Source organism: Eretmochelys imbricata, chromosome 6, assembly GCF_965152235.1.
Source record: "Eretmochelys imbricata isolate rEreImb1 chromosome 6, rEreImb1.hap1, whole genome shotgun sequence".
Classification (NCBI taxonomy): Eukaryota; Metazoa; Chordata; order Testudines; family Cheloniidae; genus Eretmochelys; species Eretmochelys imbricata.
Genome location: NC_135577.1, coordinates 115,389,573 through 115,410,394, shown reverse-complemented (window position 1 = coordinate 115,410,394; position 20,822 = coordinate 115,389,573). Strand labels below are relative to the sequence as shown.

At 39.4% G+C, this 20,822-nt stretch overlaps 1 protein-coding gene across 1 annotated transcript in view; it reads left to right on the top strand.

Annotated features, from left to right (window-relative positions):
* AKT1 (AKT serine/threonine kinase 1) overlaps positions 1 to 20,094 on the top strand; it is a 113,648-nt gene extending 93,554 nt beyond the window's left edge. The window contains exons 12-14 of the mRNA XM_077819470.1: positions 10,720 to 10,807; positions 16,899 to 17,001; positions 18,482 to 20,094. Coding sequence (XP_077675596.1) covers positions 10,720 to 10,807; positions 16,899 to 17,001; positions 18,482 to 18,561 — 271 coding nt within the window. The 3' untranslated portion in view covers positions 18,562 to 20,094. The remainder of the gene's footprint in view (positions 1 to 10,719; positions 10,808 to 16,898; positions 17,002 to 18,481) is intronic.
* Positions 20,095 to 20,822: the final 728 nt, after the last annotated feature.

Below are 20,822 nucleotides of genomic sequence, written 5' to 3'. Positions count from 1 at the left end.
AAAGGTAGATCGTGCCAAACCAACCTGATCTCCTTCTTTGAGAAAGTAACAGATTTTTTAGACAAAGGAAACGCAGTGGATCTAATTTACCTAGATTTCAGTAAGGCGTTTGATACTGTGCCACATGGGGAATTATTAGTTAAATTGGAAAAGATGGGGATCAATATGAAAATTGAAAGGTGGATAAGTAATTGGTTAACAGGGAGACAACAGCGGGTCCTACTGAAAGGTAAACTGTCAGGCTGGAGGGAGGTTAACAGTGGAGTTCCTCAGGGATCAGTTTTGGGACCAATCTTATTTAATCTTTTTATTACTGACCTCGGCACAAAAAGTGGGAGTGTGCTAATAAAGTTTGCGGACGATACGAAGCTGGGAGGTATTGCCAATTTAGAGAGAGACCGGGATATCTTACAGGAAGATTTGGATGACCTTGTAAACTGGAGTAATAGTAATAGGATGAAATTTAATAGTGAGAAGTGTAAGGTTATGCATTTAGGGATTAATAACAAGAATTTCTGTTATAAGATGGGGACGCATCAATTAGAAGTAACGGAGGAGGAGAACGACCTGGAGTATTGGTTGACCACAGGATGACTATGAGCCGCCAATGTGATATGGCCGTGAAAAAAGCTAATGCGGTCTTGGGATGCATCAGGCAAGGTATTTCCAGTAGAGATAAGGAGGTTTTAGTACCGTTATACAAGGCACTGGTGAGACCTCATCTGGAATACTGTGTGCAGTTCTGGTCTCCCATGTTTAAGAAGGATGAATTCAAACGGGAACAGGTACAGAGAAGGGCTACTAGGATGATCCAAGGAATGGAAAACCTGTCTTATGAAAGGAGACTCAAGGAGCTTGGCTTGTTTAGCCTAACCAAAAGAAGGTTGAGAGGAGATATGATTGCTATCTATAAATATAACCGAGGGATAAATACCACAGAGGGAGAAGAATTATTTAAGCTCAGTACCAATGTGGACACAAGAACAAATGGATATAAACTGGTCATTGGGAAGTTTAGACTTGAAATTAGACGAAGGTTTCTAACCATCAGAGGAGTGAACTTTTGGAATAGCCTTCAAAGGGAAGCAGTGGGGGCAAATGACCTATCTGGCTTTAAGATTAAACTCGATAAGTTTATGGAGGAGATGGTATGATGGGATAACATGATTTTGGTAATTAATTGATCTTTAAATATTCATGGTAAATAGGCCCGATGGGATGTTAGATGGGGTGGGATCTGAGTTACTACAGAAAATTCTTTCCTGGGTATCTGGCTGGTGAAGCTTGCCCATATGCTCAGGGTTTAGCTGATCACCACATTTGGGGTTGGGAAGGAATTTTCCTCCAGGGCAGATTGGAAGAGGCCCTGGAGGTTTTTCACCTTCCTCTGTAGCATGGGGCACGGGTCACTTGCTGGAGGATTCTCTGCTCTTTGAAGTCTTTAAACGCGATTTGAGGACTTCAATAGCTCAGACATAGGTGAGAGGTTTTTCATAGGAGTGGGTGGGTGAGATTCTGTGGCCTGCGTTGTGCAGGAGGTCAGACTAGATGATCATAATGGTCCCTTCTGACCTTTAATATCTATGAATCTATTAATCTAAAACCAAAAATTACTCCTTTTAGCAACACAAAGTGCTCCTGCATCTCATTGTTTCTAGTACTGTTACTCCCTTGCAAAGTATGTTGTTAAGGCTGCAGGCACGTGCCAGTGGTTTGAGTGCTTGAACCTGACCTTACAAGAAATCCAAACCTTTGAAAAAAGAAAAGGAGTACTTGTGGCACCTTAGAGACTAACCGATTTATTTGAGCATGAGCTTTCATGAGCTACAGCTCACGAAAGCTCATGCTCAAATAAATTGGTTAGTCTCTAAGGTGCCACAAGTACTCCTTTTCTTTTTGTGAATACAGACTAACACGGCTGTTACTCTGAAACCAAACCTTTGAAAGTGTGAAAATCCACAGTTAAAGCCCCAAGAGAGGCAGTCTGCCATTTCCTCCTCTCTGCATTAGAGTATCACAAACACGCAAGACAGATGGTGAATTTTATCATTTTGTTTCATTACATGCATGTCACAACTACTAAAGCTTTGTCTTCACCTAGAGAAATGTGACCTAAGAACTCCTTTAAGCCCTGCATACTGCTTGTAAAGCACTTCCCATCTGCACACAGTGCTTCAGCAGATCTAGACAGAGTAGAGGCTGTAAGCAGGTGTATGAACTGGTTTAGTCTAAACCATTTCAGTCTGAACCAGTTTAGCACCAGCATGAGCATGGACAAGATGAATTAGTTAAATAGTCGTCCTGCTACTGGTCTACAATGCTTGGGTGGCCTTTTGAAATTTCCCACAGTCCACTGCTTCTGCATCCAACCTACCTATCTTACAAAGAAGCTGGGAAGAGAAGCTAACGTTGAAAGCAAAAACTTGGGATCATGTTATATTGTCAGTACATCTTAGATATCTGAACGAAGATGACAAGTTGTATTTTCACCCTCATAGATGCATGTGCAATAGATCATTGCCCTTCCAACTCAAAATAATATTTAATAAGTGGCTCTGCCATACAGAAGGGAACAGCACAGAGTCTGTTCTTGTGGCTAATACTGCTCATGGGGAGACAAGGTAGATGCAAACCCTAAGTCCTTGTGCATGGCTGCTAGAGAGAAGTCTCCAGGCTCAGGTCCTTATTCAAAGAAGTAATTTTTCCCTCTGGCAACCTGCAGCCACTCCCACTGCTGAGCTGATCCTCCTGAGCCCTTGGACCATGCTCAGCCAATTGTGGAACCATGCAATAAACAGTTCCTGGTGCCCATATAACCAATCCCGGCTGGAAATCTGAAATGCACCATGAAACGTTCGTTTTAAAACTTTCAAAAACACAATTTTTTTTTTAAAAAAAGTCATTTCTAGTTTTGATGGAAACTTTACCATTGTAAAAATTTCACACAAAATGCTGCATGTTCACAGAGTTCTGCAAATGGGGGAGAAGCCAATTTGGAATGGCGATGGTCTCTCACTGAATGTTTATATAGGCTTAGTTCTGACCAGACCATAATTGTCAGAACTGAAGACAAAACCGAGTGGTTAAACTACCACAGAACCTGATACCATACTAACATGCGGAGGACTAGAAGAATTCTTTTGCTGACTCTGCCTCAAAGAATTCTTTCAACAATTCCGAAACCACTCACAGTTATCACGTCCCTACCAACAATCACCCCATGTCCACAGCGATAAGAAAAAGAATAATCTGACCACCATAAGAAAAAAGAATAATCTGACCAGCACAGAGCAGACTAACCCACACCCTTGATCATTACATTGTTTCACGTGAAAATTAACTGTGAAATCCTTAACAAAGAGCACATCCAACACAATCTCCACTGCCGAGAAGACAGCTATGCACTCCCTGAAATCTAACCACTAGATAGTGATCAGACCAGCAAAGGAGGTGCCATCGTAGTCCTCAGCCATGATGACTACATGAATGAGGTCAACCAACAACTCTCTGACACCACCTACTATAAAGAACTCGAAGAAGACCCCATACCACAATTTACCCAGGAACATAAGGATATCCTCAAATCCTTCCTCAAACAATGGTAAGAGAAACTCTACAAACTCATCCCCCATGAGCCCACCTGTGACAGGGGTTCTGAGTCAGGAGTTGACTCAGTAACCTGTCACTCAAATCCCCACAAATTTAACTGGAATCTAAGTGGAAGACCAGATAACAAGTAGGGCCACAGCTGAATGGCTATTTAGGAGAAGCAACCCAAGCAGCTGGGAGCATATAAATAGAGAGGAAGGAAGCCCTGGAAAGGGGAAGGGGGCTGACAGAGCCTCAAAGAAAGAAGATCTGGTTGCTGCTAGTACCATTCCCTTTTACCCCAGGAGTAAGAAGGGAAGTGACCGGGACTTGTATATATGTAAATAGTATGACAGTCAGCATCCTGAATGAACACTATCATAAAGCATGGTGGTGGTGAAGGTGACCTGGAGTGAGTGTGGTCTGTATCTAAGGTGGGAGAGACTCACAGGAATCCTCCCTGTGACACCACTCCATGGAGCTTCTCCATTCTTCCCAAGATACACAAACAAGGGAACCCCAGTAGACCCATCATCTAGCCACAGCATTCTTACTGAAGGAATATTGGAACTCAGAAACCATCCTAACCACTCAGGACACAAAGGGACAGCTTCCTTCAGGACACAACTGACTTCCTCCAGAAACTCTGCAACATTAACAACCTCCCTCTGAACACCATCCTTACCACCATGGATGTCACTTCCCTATCAACCAGCATCCCTCACAATAATTGCATCACTGCCTGCCTCAAATATCAACAAGACAATGGTCAACTCTCAGATTTCCCCCCAAAACACATCACCAAACTCATCCATTTCATCCTCACCCATAACAATTTTACATTCGACAACAAACAATTTGTCCAAACCATGGGAACAGCCCTGGGTACTGGGATGGCTCCCCAATATTCCAGCCTCCTCATGGGCCATCTTGAAGAAGAATTTCTAGACAAATGCACCCCAAAACCAATGATATTCTTGAGATACCACCAGTGATATTTTTATTTTCTGGACAGATGACTTCAACTCCCTCATAGATTTCTACCACAACTTCAACCACCATCACCTGTCCATAAAACTGTCTCTGGAACACTCCCACACTAACATCAACTTCCTGGATACCACAATCAACTTCAATAATGGAACCTTTCAGACAACTATGTACAAGAAACCCACGGATCACCACACCTACATTCATAGATACAGTAACCACCTCAAACGCACCAAGATATCTGTTACCTACAGCCAGGCACTCAGATACCACAGAATATGCCCTGAGGAGAAAGTTAGGGATATACACCTTAACACACTTAAAACTACCTTCACCAAACAAGGACACTCAACGAGAGAAGTAGATCACATCATGGCACGGGCTACCCAAATACCCCAAGAGAACCTGCTTCAATACAGAAAAAAAGCCCTCTGACTGCACACTCCTGATTGTCACCTATCACCCCACACTGGAATCAATATGGGGTTTCATGAAACAACTACAACCCATACTTGGTGTGGACCCTATTCTGAAAGATATCTTTCCTGAATCCCCTCTTCCGGCCTTCACACAATTCCCCATCCTATCCAAGCTCATCAGCAGCAGGAAGCTCCCCACAGATCAGGATGCACTGGACCCTAATAGAACAACAGATGCAAAACTTGAGACTTATCTCTACTGCTACAATGATCAACACCCACCCCCCAACGCATCTTTCAAGATCCATGGATCCTACAAAATGTGGTGTACCTCATCCAGTGCACTAAATGCCCCAATAACAACTATGTGAGTAAAACTAGACAATCACTATAGTCGCAAATGAATTCTCAGAGGAAAATGATAAAGGACAAAAACACCATATCACCTGTGAGTGAACATTTTTGACAAAGCGATCGCTCTGTATCTAACTCTTCCTCAAAGGAAACCTGCACAACACTTTCAAAAGATGAGCCTGGGAGCTTAAATTCATAATTTTACTAGACACTAAAAATCATGGTCTTAACAAAGACACTGAATTTATGGCTTATTACAACAATCCGTAACCCATTAACCCCCCTTTTTGTCCTATGACTACAGGGATATTAATGGACCACTTCACCTTCACATATTCTAACTACTTATGCTTAATTATCTGTTTGATCTTGTATTTGGTTGTGATGCTCTCAGTATCTTTCCCAGACCTGAAATAGATCTCTGTATAACTCAAAAACTTGTCCCTCTCACCATTGAAGTTGGTCCAATAAAAGATATTATTACCTCACCCACCTTGTCTGTGAAAATTTAGGACCAAAGAGTTCCACAGCACTTCAGTGTGTTTAATGCATTTGTTTAACCAGTATACGTAGAGTGCTTTTCAGGGTTGGAATGGTAGAAATTTGAACGGAAGGAAGCAGATTCTGTAAACTTAGGTGTATTGAGTATGTGGTCTTTATCATAAAGTCAGAGGGATCACACTTTAAGACCTAGTAATGAAAAGTGGCTTAAGTTAGTGCTGATTTGGGACTACATAGGAATTGGAGACACTTGTGAAGCAGTGGATTCTAGCAACAATACAAACCGGAAATGGAAGGAATTCTGCTCCTTGGTTCCACAATATTTGGAAAATGTGGGCCTACTGCCAAAATGTCATTCTTCTCTGCAGCATTCAAGTGAAATGAAGAGCATTTGGAAGGAACAAAGTGTGCCATTTATCACATACATCAGCCTGGTGCTAGCAATGATTAGATCTTCCTATACGCAAGGTGGACCATAGGGAATATCTACTGTGGTGATTGATAAGGATTTTTAATAACAGTGAGTTATGTCTTGAAAGCCCTGCAGGGGAATATTAAAATATTGTGTTTGAGATTTTGGAGTTGCGAAATATTTTAGCATAACAATATATATTGGAAATAAGTGGAGACTAACTGGAGAATAATGTGATTTAAGAGTCTGCTGGATAAAAGGTCACTGGGGAAGACCCAAAATGAGCAACCAGCAGAAGACAATCAATAACCTAGTGGTTAATGGTGTAAAAGGCCTTCCAGATGATGATAGACTCATTGTATCCCATCTTGTGTGGTCTTGGCCCAGAAAGGATTTAAGCAGAAGCTCACTATCAGTGGGACTACTCACATGTTTAAAGTTAAGTACATGCTTAAATGCTTTTCTGGATCAGAACCATGCTGCAGTAGAGTTGAGATTATTAAAATAAAGAACTAGTACTATTTTTTTTTTTAAGCTGTGAACGGAAATGGGCGCTCAGCATTGTTTAAACCCTTATATCGATGAGTTAGCTGAGATGATACTGAATCCATGATTCAGTAACCTTTTTTATTGTGTTTCTTTATAACTAGAGCCCTACCAAATTCACAATCATTTTGATCAGTTTCACAGTCAGAGGGTTTTAAAAGTTTCATGTCAGTTTCATGTTTTCAGATGTTTACATCTGAAATTTTATGGTATTGTAACCTTGGGGGTCCCAACCCAAAAGGTACCTGGAAGTGGATCTGATCTTCCCTTTCCCCACACTGAGTTGCCATGCAAGGGAAGGACAAGTCCTGTCCTTCCCCAGCCCAGCAGGGACTCGAAGCTAGGAGCCCCCTGATTGGGGCACTCCCAGCAGCAAGACGGAGATCAGATTTCACGAGGAAGGGCTTGTTGCATGGTCCGTGACACTTTTTTCGCAGCCATGAAATTGATAGGGCCCTAATTGTAATCCTGTCAGTGATTTAGGTATGCAGAATGATTACTGTATTTGCACTTGGTTTCTCTTCAGAATGATAGCTGGCTGTCTTTCACTTCTGGAGCACAGATGTTTGCAGTCAGATCATTAAAATAACTTCCAGGCTGCATGCAGTTTTATAAGTTCAGAGAATGCACATGTTTCATGGTTTTTTCTAAGCACCTTCCTAATGATGATTTTTCTCTTTTGAACCACAAGAGATGATTATTGTAAAAGGAAGATCAGCCTATTTCAGCCATTTATTTTTTATCACCACTGCATCTAAAATGATAGTACAATAGAGTAACAACTATATTTTTTGCTCAAACATGAGAATTCAAGACTAGTCCAGAAGGAAGACAGGCAGTCCTTAAGAAAGAAGAATGAAATAAAAAAGTTTACCAACCAGGAGATCCTGCGTGTTAGGACATGTTCCTTTCATCATCTTCAATGCAGCTTCCTCCTGAGAAGCAACACTTCTCATGATGTTGTTTCATTCGGGCAACCAGGCCTTGCATTTCTTTGTTGCACTGTTTGCATTTTGCACGCATCCTGTCTTACCCACAGGTAGAGGAGCTTCATTAAAATATTCCCAAACTGGGTCTCTTTTACGGTCTGCTGCCACTATAGGTTTTCCCTTCTAGTGAGAGAATGGTATAGTAGATCAATGAAGGCTACACTCAGAAAGACCTCAAGACTCCTGGAATATGCTGCTCAAATGGTTTCACTTTTGTTTCTACTGCCTGTCCCTCCCTTCTCACATTTATCTCCAGACTTCTTCTCCTTGTCCAGATCTATTCCACTCCCAACAATCTTCTATTCATTGAACTTTTTGAAACTTTTCACTTTTAGAGAGAGGTAAGTGATTGACTCTGTGTACACAAATTTGCAGAGGGACAGTAGGGTTGAGGTCTGTTATTTCTCACCTCTGTATATTATTTATTTATTGATTGATTTAAAAACATTTTTGCTGTTAACAAGCATGTTAGCTCTGGAGACACAAATCCACAGTTTGAGAACTGCAAAACTAAGCATCTCTGATGGTATCTTCTAGACTGAGCACTGAATCCCATTGGGTAGATAGAAAGACTAACCTAAATAATCTATACAGAAGCTTGTGGAACCCCATAAGATTGGGTCCCTAATCCATGAACTATTGGAACTCATTTACAAAACTTTTCTTAAACATTACATGAATATATTGTCTCATAGTATAGAATTCAAATTTATAATCCCTATTCCATTATGAGATATCTTTGAGCTATAATGTATCTTAATTAAAACTATCTTTAGATAGGTTTTTTCCTCAAAAAGCATTTTATCAAAAAAAATCCAATTTAAATTAAAAAAATCTGATTTTTTTTATTTATTTTTTTTAAATCATTGATTTTTATCCACCCTGATTTAGACTATAGTTTTTTCTGTAGTTTCTAGGTCTCGGTTCTCATTTAATCTTTGTAATATTTCACTGTAAACTTTTAATGGTGTATTGCTTTTATAGTGTTATTTATATCCATAGTTAGGATTGCAAGAATTGCAGAGTGAAATTGTGTTGTGGCTTGTGTTATAAGAGGAAGTGTGGCCCAGTGGTAAGGTGCTAGCCGGGGACTTGGAGTAGTGAGTTCAGTTCCCAGCTCTACCCTATTTCCTGTGTGATTGGGCAAGTCACTTAGCCACTCTGTGGCTCAGCTTCTCACCTGTAAAATGGGGATGATAATAGTTCCCTACCACACAGGGGTGTTTGGGAGGATAAATACATTAAAGTTCATGAGGTGCTCAGAAATTATGGTGATGGGCACCTTATGCAGGATGTCAGACTAGATTATCATAATGGTTGTAATGGTACCTTCCAGCCTTCATATCTGTGAATTTCATCTGTCTGAAGGTGATAGGTGAACTAGAAGCCTGTTGATCTCTGTGTGTGTTTTGTTCCAGAAGAACATGCTTTTTGTATTGTTTGGATAATGTGGTTCAGTCTTCGAGAGAAAGCATTTCACCCATATAATAAAGTTAAAACTCCTGTTGACTCAGGGCTTCTCTACACATTAACTGGAACAAAAATAACTAAATTGTTTTAATTTATACCTGTAATTATGTTGGGTCATGTCTGTGTGAAGACTCTGTCGTAATAAACGTGCCCTATCTCGATATAATTTAAATCAATAGAAAACCCATTGTGTTTCCCTGAATCCAGGAAGGAGGGTACTGTTTGTGTACAATTTGATAATATTATTTGTGTTATTATAGCACCAAGTGTCTTCTTATAATTTACATTTACATCAGGTTGCATAATTCATTTCTTTTTAAAGCCTTGTGTCTTTCACTGTTGGTCGTTAAGATCATTTTGGCTTCCAAGAAAATATCCCAGCCCACTGAGAAGTGACTACTCCTTGTAACAGAGTTAGAAGGAAGTCTGGCTAGCTCAGTCAGGGCTCACTCAACTCTTGTTACAAAATGTATTTTTAAGCTTCAGCTCTTCTCTGAAAGTTGACTAAAATGGCAACATGGGGTTCTGTGTTTGTGTTTCATTATCTTCCATAACAGCTTCTTAACAGTGAGAACAATTTACCAAGGGTCGTGGTGGATTCCCCATTACTGGAAATTTTTAAATCAAGATTGGATGTTTTTTTAAAAGATCTGATCTAGGAGTTATTTTGGGGAAGTTCTATGACCTGTATTATACAGGAGGTCAAATTAGATGATCACAGTGGTCCCTTCTGGCCTTGGAATCTATGAATCATATCAAATATTTCCACAAAGAGAGTTTTTTGATGGCCTGTAAGTTATGCTTCCAACAAATGATTAGTGTTCTACAGGTCAAATTCTGCCTTTCTTCATTTCTATGGTATAACTCCCATTATCTTCAGATTTTAGCTTTAATTTACACATGAGCAAACCTCATTCCCTTTTCCTAGTTGCCAGGTGTAACTGATTGGACCTCTAATTGGAACACAGTAAAACTTAATGCACAAGAAGGACTAGAATCCAGCTCACTCTCCCATAGGGATGCACAAGCTCTGCATGCTAAAAGTAATAACTTACTTTTGCCACTAAAACAAATATGAATTAGAGCAGAGATGTTGAGTAAGAGAAGCCCCCTTTTAAAGTCATATAATAGAACTTCATTTTGAGGTCAGATAGCTTGAAGCACAAATTTTAGATGCATCTTTTTCTGTATCAATAATTTGTCTCTTTAAAATAGTTCCACTAGAGGTTTTGAAAGCATGTTGAAGTCTGAAATGGACAATCAAACAGTATTCATGAGTCTTAGTACACGAAACAAATGCATCAAGGTAAAGGCTTGTTCTCAGACCCGAAACTGATAAACTGTAGGTTACTTAACCATATAACCCATGACTTCCTCACTTCTCAGTAATAATCTTATTTGAAAACTACATATGCTCAAGTGTTCTTTTTTTTTTTTTGCCCCAAAACAGGTTAGGTGGTGGCTCTGATGATGCAAAGGAGATTATGCAACACAAATTTTTTTCTGGCATTGTTTGGCAAGACGTATATGAGAAAAAGGTACTTATAATAATTCCTCTGATGTAAAGTGGGTTTGTGTAGAAACTAAATACGTTTGAGGTGGTCCCCTATATTGGTTATTGAAGATTACTTCATAAAAAAGGTTTGCTATGTTTCTGAGTCAGCTTTTCTAAGCCAGAATTGTTACATAGTTCTTACACCAATATAGTTCTTTATTTCTAACTAAAAAATTCCTGCTAAAGAAAACATATCTAAATCAATAATAGGAGTAAAAGAGAATCTGTTAGGTCAGAAATGGCTCAAAATATTAGTTTTTTGTAAACACAAGCTTTTACAAAACTGGTTTCCATGAATTCTGTTTTAATTCTAGTTGAAACAGTTTTCTCTTTAACAAGTGATACCCCTAAGATGCTTGAAGCCCAGAAACTGGCTCATTGAACCAGTGCCTGAGACTCTGAACATGAAACTAATCAGAAATAATAGTGAAACTGTTTTTTGCTTTTTCGCATTTCTCTCTGTTTGAATAATGCAAATAGACTAGATCAGACAAATAGCATAAACACAGCAAAGTAAAACTTGGATTTTTTAAAGTTAGTCCAGTTCTAGTAAGGGGTTTGTGACAAAGAAGGGAAGGACAATTTTAAGTATCTGAATTCATGGTTTGTCACCTTCTTTTCTGAAGCCCTGCCCCCATGTTCTCTAACAAGAGCCCCTAGAGTCAGAGAGACTGACCAGCTGCCATGTGACTGGCATAACCACTATTCTGTCAGTGATGTCGGCCTCAGTCACTTCCTCCTCCATTATCTTAGTGCCATCTTCCACGTTGCCCTCATTACCTCTTCCGAGAGTTTCCCTCCACTCATTCAAGTCCCTCCTCACACACACTTTTGTCATGACACCCACATGGAACTCAGACATCTACTTAGTGATAAAAAGAGAAACTACTTCATCATGCCATGCACTAGCCATTGTTGAGTAACGGTGTGATTTTATTCATGTTATCCCACTTTGCCCTCCGTACTGTCTTGTTTTCCCCGCATCATATCAGAGCTAATTTAATTAGGAGGCAAGAGTCATATCTTCCCTTGGTTTTGGAAAGTGCTAAAGCCACCTTTGGGCCTCAGTAGGCATCAATAATAATTTATTTTTAACCTGAAAGTCTCTTATTAATGAATAGAAATGTATGATCTGCTCAGGGTTTTAGCTTTTGGTATAACTAATGTAATAATATGTTAGCAGTTTCCATATCATACCAGTAGAGATTAACATTGTTGGCTTTCCTATTGTATTGGAGTACAAAGGGTACCCTATCTTCTCCTTCCAAAACTTCCCTCTCTCCTTGCAGAAATGTGTCTCTCTTTGTATTCCTGATAAAGTTATGAAGATGTTGAATAGTCCCCTGGAGAACGCAAAAGATACAGCAAACAAAATGTAATATGACATGCACGTTCCTAATACTAGAAGACTCTTGTATTAGAAAAGATGGTTGCCCCTTTATATCATTTCACAGAAGGGAGAGAGATGCATCTGAATCCTGATGAAATATTTCAGCATTGCATGTTTCACACTTGAATGCCTATGCATCATTCAGCATATATTGATCCTTTTAAAGGATGCTGTCCAGGTTGCCAGACTAAAATTTTAACCTGTTGTATTATATACACATTTTAATATTTACAATATAACTCTGCCCTTCTGCTTCTGGAAAATCTGTCATTTCCTCTAAAAGAAAAGGTTGTAACCGACAGAACTCCAACTCTTCTGCTGGGCAAGTGGAAAACAAACCCTAGAACTATGTTAATTCATGATCACACATGCATGTTTTACTGGGCGCCTCTCATTCTGCCTGCTCTATTCTTGTCAGAAAGCAGAGTTCTGAAATTTACAAGGATCTCAATTCTTGAGAGAATAGGAGTTGTGTATATTCCATACTCTGTCTGCTCCCCAGACTAAGGCAGCCAAACAAATTGGAGGGATAGCAAGTCATTTATTTGCCTTTTGTGCATCTGCCAGGAAACAAAGAGCTGTCTGGAAGGTCTGATTTTGGGTCTACTAGCCTTGACAATATCCCTTTTAAGACCAGATATCAAAGGAGACTGCCACATGCAGAATGTCTGCAGTGAATTTATCAGGTCTTGGACTTCTGCGTGCCAGCATTCTGACTGCAGAGTTTACACAGTTCAGGGTAAAAAATATTGTTTTTAATATGATCTTCATGAAGCTTATAGTGTGTGGTGACGGGCCAAAAACTTCAATCTTTTTTCCCAGTCCCTCCAGACCTTTGCTGCCTTGGGGAAAAGAGTGCCTGGATCAAGACTACCTCTGACATTGTCTTTGCAAAACCAAAACCCAGCCTCTTTGGCCCATTTCTAGCAAGCAGGCAAATCAGAAATTGGATCTAAGACATTATCTACTGTAGAAATACCCACTCTGTGAAAGCCAAAGAGACAGGTTTAAGTGGCCTGGAGGGGCTTCTGAAAGTGATAGAATATCACCCCATAGTGAGTGAAATATGCTACATGAATCTCTGGGACAGACATGGTTCCCCAGTGTCATCAGGAAATGTTGAATATGTTTACATAATTGAGATTTTGTATGAACAAGGACATTTTCTGGGAGACAAGACCTTGCTTTGAACAACAGGGAGTTTGGCTGAGTTTGTCTAGTCACAGAAATTTAAAATCTTTATCAGAAGATCCCTGCTGAAAATCTTTGCCATTTGTCCTTGGAGAAGGCTGCATTTTAACTGTGCAATACTTCATCCTTCCACAAACTCCATGTAAATATTGATATTTTAATTGCATCTTCTCACCAGTTTCTCTTGGCTAGGTAAGCAACTTAAGTCCACGTATCTTATGCTGGCATGCAGCAACATTACACTATAAGTGGCACCTCTCAACCATAGTCTGCTGAGCTATTGCAGTGAGGGCTGCAATCCACTTAACAAATCCACTTAATAAAACAAACCTCACCACTCCTTGCTACATTCTCCCACTTCCCCTTGTAGTTCAATAATCCAAATCTGACCATATGCAAAAATATTTCCCTCGTTTTGTAGGTGCAGCTCACCCTGTCTTAGATTGTATTTTACAAATATTTTGTAAAAAATAATCTAAAACACATCTTATACTTGTTTTCTGTTTCCTTCTGTGGTTCCCAGTCATTCTCTAGCATAGAGTTTAGGTTTCTGCTGCAGAGCCCGAGTCCTTAATCACTCACGCATTCTGAGACTCAGCACTGCAGACAATTTAGAGAGTGACGGGGAGCAGCACATGTGCCAAAATCACCATTAGCTAAATGGGTTATGGATAGAACAAACACGCAAAAAGGGCCAAGCTATTGCTTAGATGGAGAAACTGCCTTATGGATGATCAGAATATTGAGGGTTCAGTATCAGGGAGAAAGGATGTTTATCCTCACAAAAAAATAGATTGGTCGGACTCACTTGAGAATAGGATTGTTATCTTATGAAATGGAGCTCCCTTCTAATGTACCTCTAATAACATATAGACTATAAAGCCTTCATTTTCAATAGGGTCCAATAATTTGGGGTACTTAACATTGATATCTGAACCATTAGTGATTATCTTTGAAAAGTCATGGAAGATGGTAGAGATTCCAGATGACTGGAAAAGGGCAAATATAGTGCCGATCTATTAAAAGCTGGAGTATTGTGTTCAGTTCTGGGCATCACATTTCAGGAAGGATGTGGACAAATCGGAGAAAGTCCAGAGAAGAGCAACAAAAATGATTAAAGGTCTAGAAAACATGACCTATGAGGGAAGATTGAAAAAAAAAAATTGGGTTTGTTTAGTCTGGAAAAGAGAAGACTGAGAGGGGACTTAATAACAGTTTTCAAGTACATAAAAGGTTGTTACAAGGAGGAGGGAGAAAAATTGTTGTTCTTAACCTCTGAGGATAGGACAAGAAGCAATGGCCTTAAATTGCAGCAAGGGACATTAGGTTGGACATTAGGAAAAACTTCCTGTCAGGGTGGTTAAGCACTGGAATAAATTGCCTAGGGAGGTTGTGGAATCTCCATCATTGGAGATTTTGAAGAGCAGGTTAGACAAACACCTGTCAGGGATGGTCTAGATAATACTTAGTCCTGTCATGAGTGCAGGGGACTGGACTAGATGACCTCTCAAGGTCCCTTCCAGTTCTATGATTGAGACCTCTTAAAGGGGCCTGAATTTCTGAAAGTGCTGAGCACTTATCCAATCCTCAGACTCCTTCAAGGTATCATTGGACACCCAAAGTGACTAGTTAGTTTTGAAAATTTAGGTTTAAAATATGTATATTGTTTGCATATTGTAACTGTATTAGGTATTTATAATAAGGGCCATTTTTAAAACAGTTGTATTCTCACTTCCCATAATGTTGAATTGTTGGTTCTAAACCTCACAGGATTTTTCTTTGAAGTATCACCAGATTCTGTGTCTGTGGATCATATTTTTGTCTTTAATTTTAAATCTAATCTGAAATAAAATTAAAGGGGCCTAATGGTATTATTTATTGTATGTATTGCAGTAGCAACTAAGGAAGTGTTATTTCCCCTTTTGCGTAACACAGGAACCAGGGTCAGGTTAATAGGCAGCAGGTTTAAAACAAACAAAAGGAAGTAGTACTTCACATAACAGAGTCAACCTGTGGAACTCATTGCTAGGGGATGTTGTGAAGGCCATAACTATAACTGGGTTCAAAAAAGAATTAGACAAGTTCATGGAGGATAAGTCCATCAATGGCTATTAGCCAAGATGGTCAGGGATACAACCCCATGCTCTGGGTGTCCTAAGCCTCTGATTGCTAGATGCTGGGACTGGACGACAGAAGATGGACCATTTGATGATTGCCTGTTCTGTTCATTCCCTTTGAAGCACCTGGCATTGGCCACTGTTGGAAGACAGGATACTGGGCTAGATGAACCACTGGTCTGATCCAGTGTGGCCGTCCTTAAGTTATTTGACCTTGTTGTGCCTACACCAGGGACTAGGTCAGCATAGCTACAGCACTCACAGTGTGGATTTTTCATGCCTCTGAGCACCATAGCTACATAGATCTGTCTTTTAATTGTAGACCAGGCCTGAGTGATTTAATGTTCTGCTTAGCTAACGTAGTCCCTGCAGTTTCAGTGGGATACAGTATGCTTCCATGATCCCATTCCCCAATTGTTGTGTTGCCTAGTGTAGTGTAGTTGCTATTACGACTGCCAGATTTATCCCCAGTGGTGGGTGAACTGATGCCCAGCATCATGTCCTCTGTGGAAGGGCTACAGACTGTGACTTCACACTCAAGTTTCTGCTGTATCATGCAGTGGGAAACAGAACAAGGTTTGTCTACCAGATATGCTGCCTTCCAGGACTGCACATTACAAAATCCTTTGGAACGCTGCATCTGCATAAGACCAGCATGGTGGGCGTGCTACTTCCCACGCTCCCTCCTCCCTCACCCCACTCAAACAGCTCTGTTTACCTAGAGTCCTGCTGCCAGACTCCCTGCTTACACGGGGCTGACTTCTACCCCTCACACCCAAGAGAGTTTAACAGCACAGCGCAGGGTCTTATTAGTGCTACTCATGGTTTAGCCAGAGAAGGATGCAATGTAAGAAGCTCTCCACTGACCATGCCAGTTTCCCTTAAACCTTCAGAGCTCCAGAAGTGCAGAGTTTATATCCAGTTGTTTCCATGGGATAGGAGGGAGCTGTAAAGCCACTGAAGTACAGCTCCTCTCCCTCTGAACAATTTTGGGTAATTAGGCAGGCTTTCTGCTCCTTTTGCCCCTCTCCCATGCCTAAAGCAGAGGTGATAAGGCCTATAGTATGTATACTATTTTTTAAAAACAGACTATTAATTTCTTAACTGTAAATATCAGCTATTTATTGCTTGAAGTAGCATCAAGAGCTCACAACTCTTTCTACTGCAAACACGATTTAGAAACAAAGCCGTTCACATCCTATAAACAGCAAATGCACATTTAAATACTTTGTATTGTATACATTTCTTTCCTACGAGCCATGATTTTATTAGCAGTATAGGAAAAGTCACTGTGGTTTATAGCTGAAATTCAAAGCCAACCTATAAAGAATGTATTTCAATAAACTATAAGCTTGCAGTATTTTTGTGTCTTTCAGCTTATACCTCCATTTAAACCACAAGTTACATCTGAAACAGACACAAGGTATTTTGACGAAGAATTTACAGCACAGATGATTACAATCACTCCACCTGACCAAGGTAAAGTTTCCTAAATATTTCTCTCTTTCTTTTTAGGCCCACCCCAAGATAATATTCAGTAGTGTTATCTGGCCTTATAGAAAATATCAAAGAAATGTCCGTTCAGATTCATCTGGGTTTCTTCATATACAGTAATTAAACTGTATGATTATAGTTGATCATGGTGTTAGTAAACTGATATGGAGCTTTTCACTGTTAGTTTGCCTATTCAGATCTGGGATGGCGGCAAAGATGGGTCCATACCAAACTTCCAGCTCCAGCTTTGGGATGTTTAGAAATCTGAAACTGAATTTTGCACCCTGAGCCCATCTCTAATTGATAGTACCAGAAAGTTGTTATCCAGTGGCTGCTCAGTGAGCTATGTGATTTGATCTGGCGGTCTGAGTCCCTATCCTCATAAATGCCTCGAAAACCAATACTATAACCGACCCCATTATTAGTAGCCTCAGCAGAGAAGCAAACTATTGACTGGGCATAGAAACTGAATTGCCCTCTCAGCCCCTACTGGTGGTCTCTCCAGTCTAGTGTTTTGGGGAAGTGTAAATGACTGTACCCACTCCACAGCTAAATAGAGACTTCCAGTCTGGTGCCTTTCACAGGCATAGAACATCATAAAGAGAACTGAGTAGAAACTGGATTTTTTGTTGTGGGGAGTTCTGAGAGTTCAAAATTTGGTTTCTGTTCTGAAATGGAACTAAAACAAAATATATGAAATATCTTAGAAAATGAAGTTCTGAGAAAAAGAATAATTTCAGGTCAGTTGAAATGTTTAATTTTGCAAGATCAGAAAGTTTCATTCTAATTTTGACATTTTACAAAAAGTGATATAAAAATGTTAATAAGTTGTTTCAAAATAATAAATCAAAATGCTTCATTCTGAAAATGTCAGAACACTTTGCACTGGCTCTTTTCCAAATGAAATAATGTTCAAATTAACAAGTTTCCTCAAAACATTTCATTTTCAATGAATTGGCATTTTCCAACAGAAAAACATTCCGTTGGAAAATTTCCAACCACCAATATTCATAAGCTTAGAAATGCATACACATAGACATGGTGTATATTAACAAACACTTGTTGCATAATGGCTAATGTGCTTTTTTAATTTAAGTATACTCCATTTCCATGGTAACTTAGCATTCACTTTGTACTACTAGACACGGAGGGGTGAAAATTCAGTACAGTGAGTATGGATTCAGCCATACAACTTCCAGCAATGTTAAATGGACACCAACACAGCTACATCTCTGTGCTGAAAATTAACTTCTTCTGTGACTTACATTAAATAGAGAGTCAAGGCAGGTCTTAAGTTTGATGCCTTTCTGTTACTATCTTCAGCTATATTTTTAGTTTGGGGTCTAGGGGGGAAGTTACAATGCATTTGTTCCAAGACATGAAAATCATTAACCTCCGCTCTGTTTAAAATCAAAATATACGCGGCATTATTCAATGTGGGTAAAATTTATTTTTCTCTTTGCAGATGACAGTATGGATTGTGTAGATAATGAGAGAAGACCTCATTTTCCTCAGTTCTCCTATTCAGCCAGTGGAACAGCTTAATGTTTTGCCTTTTTTCCCATTCAGAAACGAAACAGACTACATTTTGGGGACCTTACTTCAATGGACACTAGAAAACTGTCTACATTATCGGAATTACAAACTATGTTTGTACTACAATTTACATGAATTTGTTGGAAGCCTCACAGATTCTGTATTTAAAACAGTTCTCTGATGCATTTTTGAGAAGAAAACATTTAAGAATGGATTTGTTTAAGTCAACCTTTTATGCTGAATGACTAGGTTTTTAAGAATACGTACCAAAACAGTTTACATTAGAAATAATTAAGATATTCAACATATCAGCAACTCTGACCAGAAAAATCCCCTTATTTTATTTATTTCATACAGGTCATTATCTAAATATAGAATCTGCACTCTGAACAATTAGATTTATTTAGGAAGCTATAAAGACTTTAGTAGCTAGTGCAATAATATAAGCAACGAAGTGAACAAACTCTGGAGAGTTAAAGGTTCAAACTCACTTTGGACAGCAATGAAGTGTCATCCTACTCCAGAAAATCAACTATAGGAACAGCATTAATGGCCTCAGTGAGGTAGTTCAAAAAGCAAGTTATTTTGTTATAACATCTGCTACAAGACATTATGTATCAAATTGAATTCTGTGGAATCTAGTCCATTTCTACATCGCACAGATGAGTATTCCCTTCAAGATAGTGCATTTAATTATTCCATTTGTCTAATGTTTAAGAGTATTTAACAGGATTGGCTGCTCAAAACTTAGAAAACAGTCTGATTACCAATCTAATCTAAAATGCTGTACTGCAGAATTGCCCCACTTTGTACAGTGTATAAAAAGCCACACACAGGTCTAAGGGAGAAATTCATCTTGATGAATGATTCAACCAAACAGAAGTAAATTATGGCACTGAAGTAATGACTTGTCGCTGCTTTTTTTTAAAGAGAAGTTGTATAAAGATACGTAAACAATTACTGTTTGCATCATGCCAGACAATTTCCTCACTCTTCAGTGTGCATTCAAGGTATCAGGCAACTGTCATTGGTGCCTTCTGACTCTTGAAGAAGCACTTTAACGTGTTTCCCGTAAATAAGAAAAAAAGAAAGAAGGTTGAAACTTTCTCTGTGTTTGAGTAATAGGGTGTTCAAGTGAATATATTTTGTTTTTAATCTTAGTGAGAAATTCCCCCACTCCCTTTTTTGTTGTTGTATCATGTTTCTTTGTAACTTTCGTAAAAACAGTCTTATTCTGCCTCTACTGCCCAAATGACTTTATTCCCTTGTAGGTTGCATTCTTTTAGATCGCTTTTTGTTTTCATTCTCTTGACTGTATAAAAATGATGAAATGTACTGCAGTTAATTAGCATTTATTTTTTTAATTTGGAAGAGAGTGTATTGGAAATACCCTCACTTCCCCTTTCCACGAGAAACTACTGTGGTCCAGCAGAAAGCCCATTGCCGTGACTTTTTTTTGTACACAAGGTTCGACTCTAGTATTTTTACTTATGATATGGAAGTTTCCCTCTAAATACTTAAATAAAAATTACTTAAACACGGTAGGTGCTTATTTCTTTTGATAGGAGCTTTATGGATTCAGAGAAATGTGAAAGCTGTTCTCAAATTTCTCTCCATCGTTCCCTGATCCAAACTCTAAAGCTCTCACCTCTGTGAGTGGAATTTGCCTTCCCTACACTCCTTCCTTTTGCTGCTGGTTTAGTAACAGGTGTTTTCAGCAGTAGATTGTTAAAGAAATAATTCATTCTGCACTGGAAGATCTTCTCTAGGGGGGATGAAAAAGGAAGGGACTCACTTTGCCATGTTTAGTCTGTGAGCTGTCGCTGATGTCAGTGGGACTAATCATTAAAAGTCTACAGGATCAGGTCACCTGAGCTCTTTGCACAAGAAAGGGCTGGAGTATAATTAAGGTGTGACATGCAGGAATGTTGCTAAATCTTTATTTCCTGCCCCAGTCACTTGAGTCAGGGCCACAGGAGGCCAGTATTCATTGACTCCAGGGGCTCCTGTTAAAAAGAGCGTTCCCTCTCCTTGTAGGTGCTGGAAAAAAAATACTGTGTTGTTTAAACACAATATATTTGAAGCTAACCATGGATGCTTCAGCTGTGCAATAAGCAACAAAACACCCAAACCAGGTCTGTTTGGTTTAAGCAACGGGCTGTAATCCCTAAAAAGTTTACTGTCCACCAAAGCTCAAGTTCTTACCAGGGAGCGTAAGCGTTTCTCTGCAGTCTTCTTCACCCAACCAAGCAATAATTATTAAGCATCAT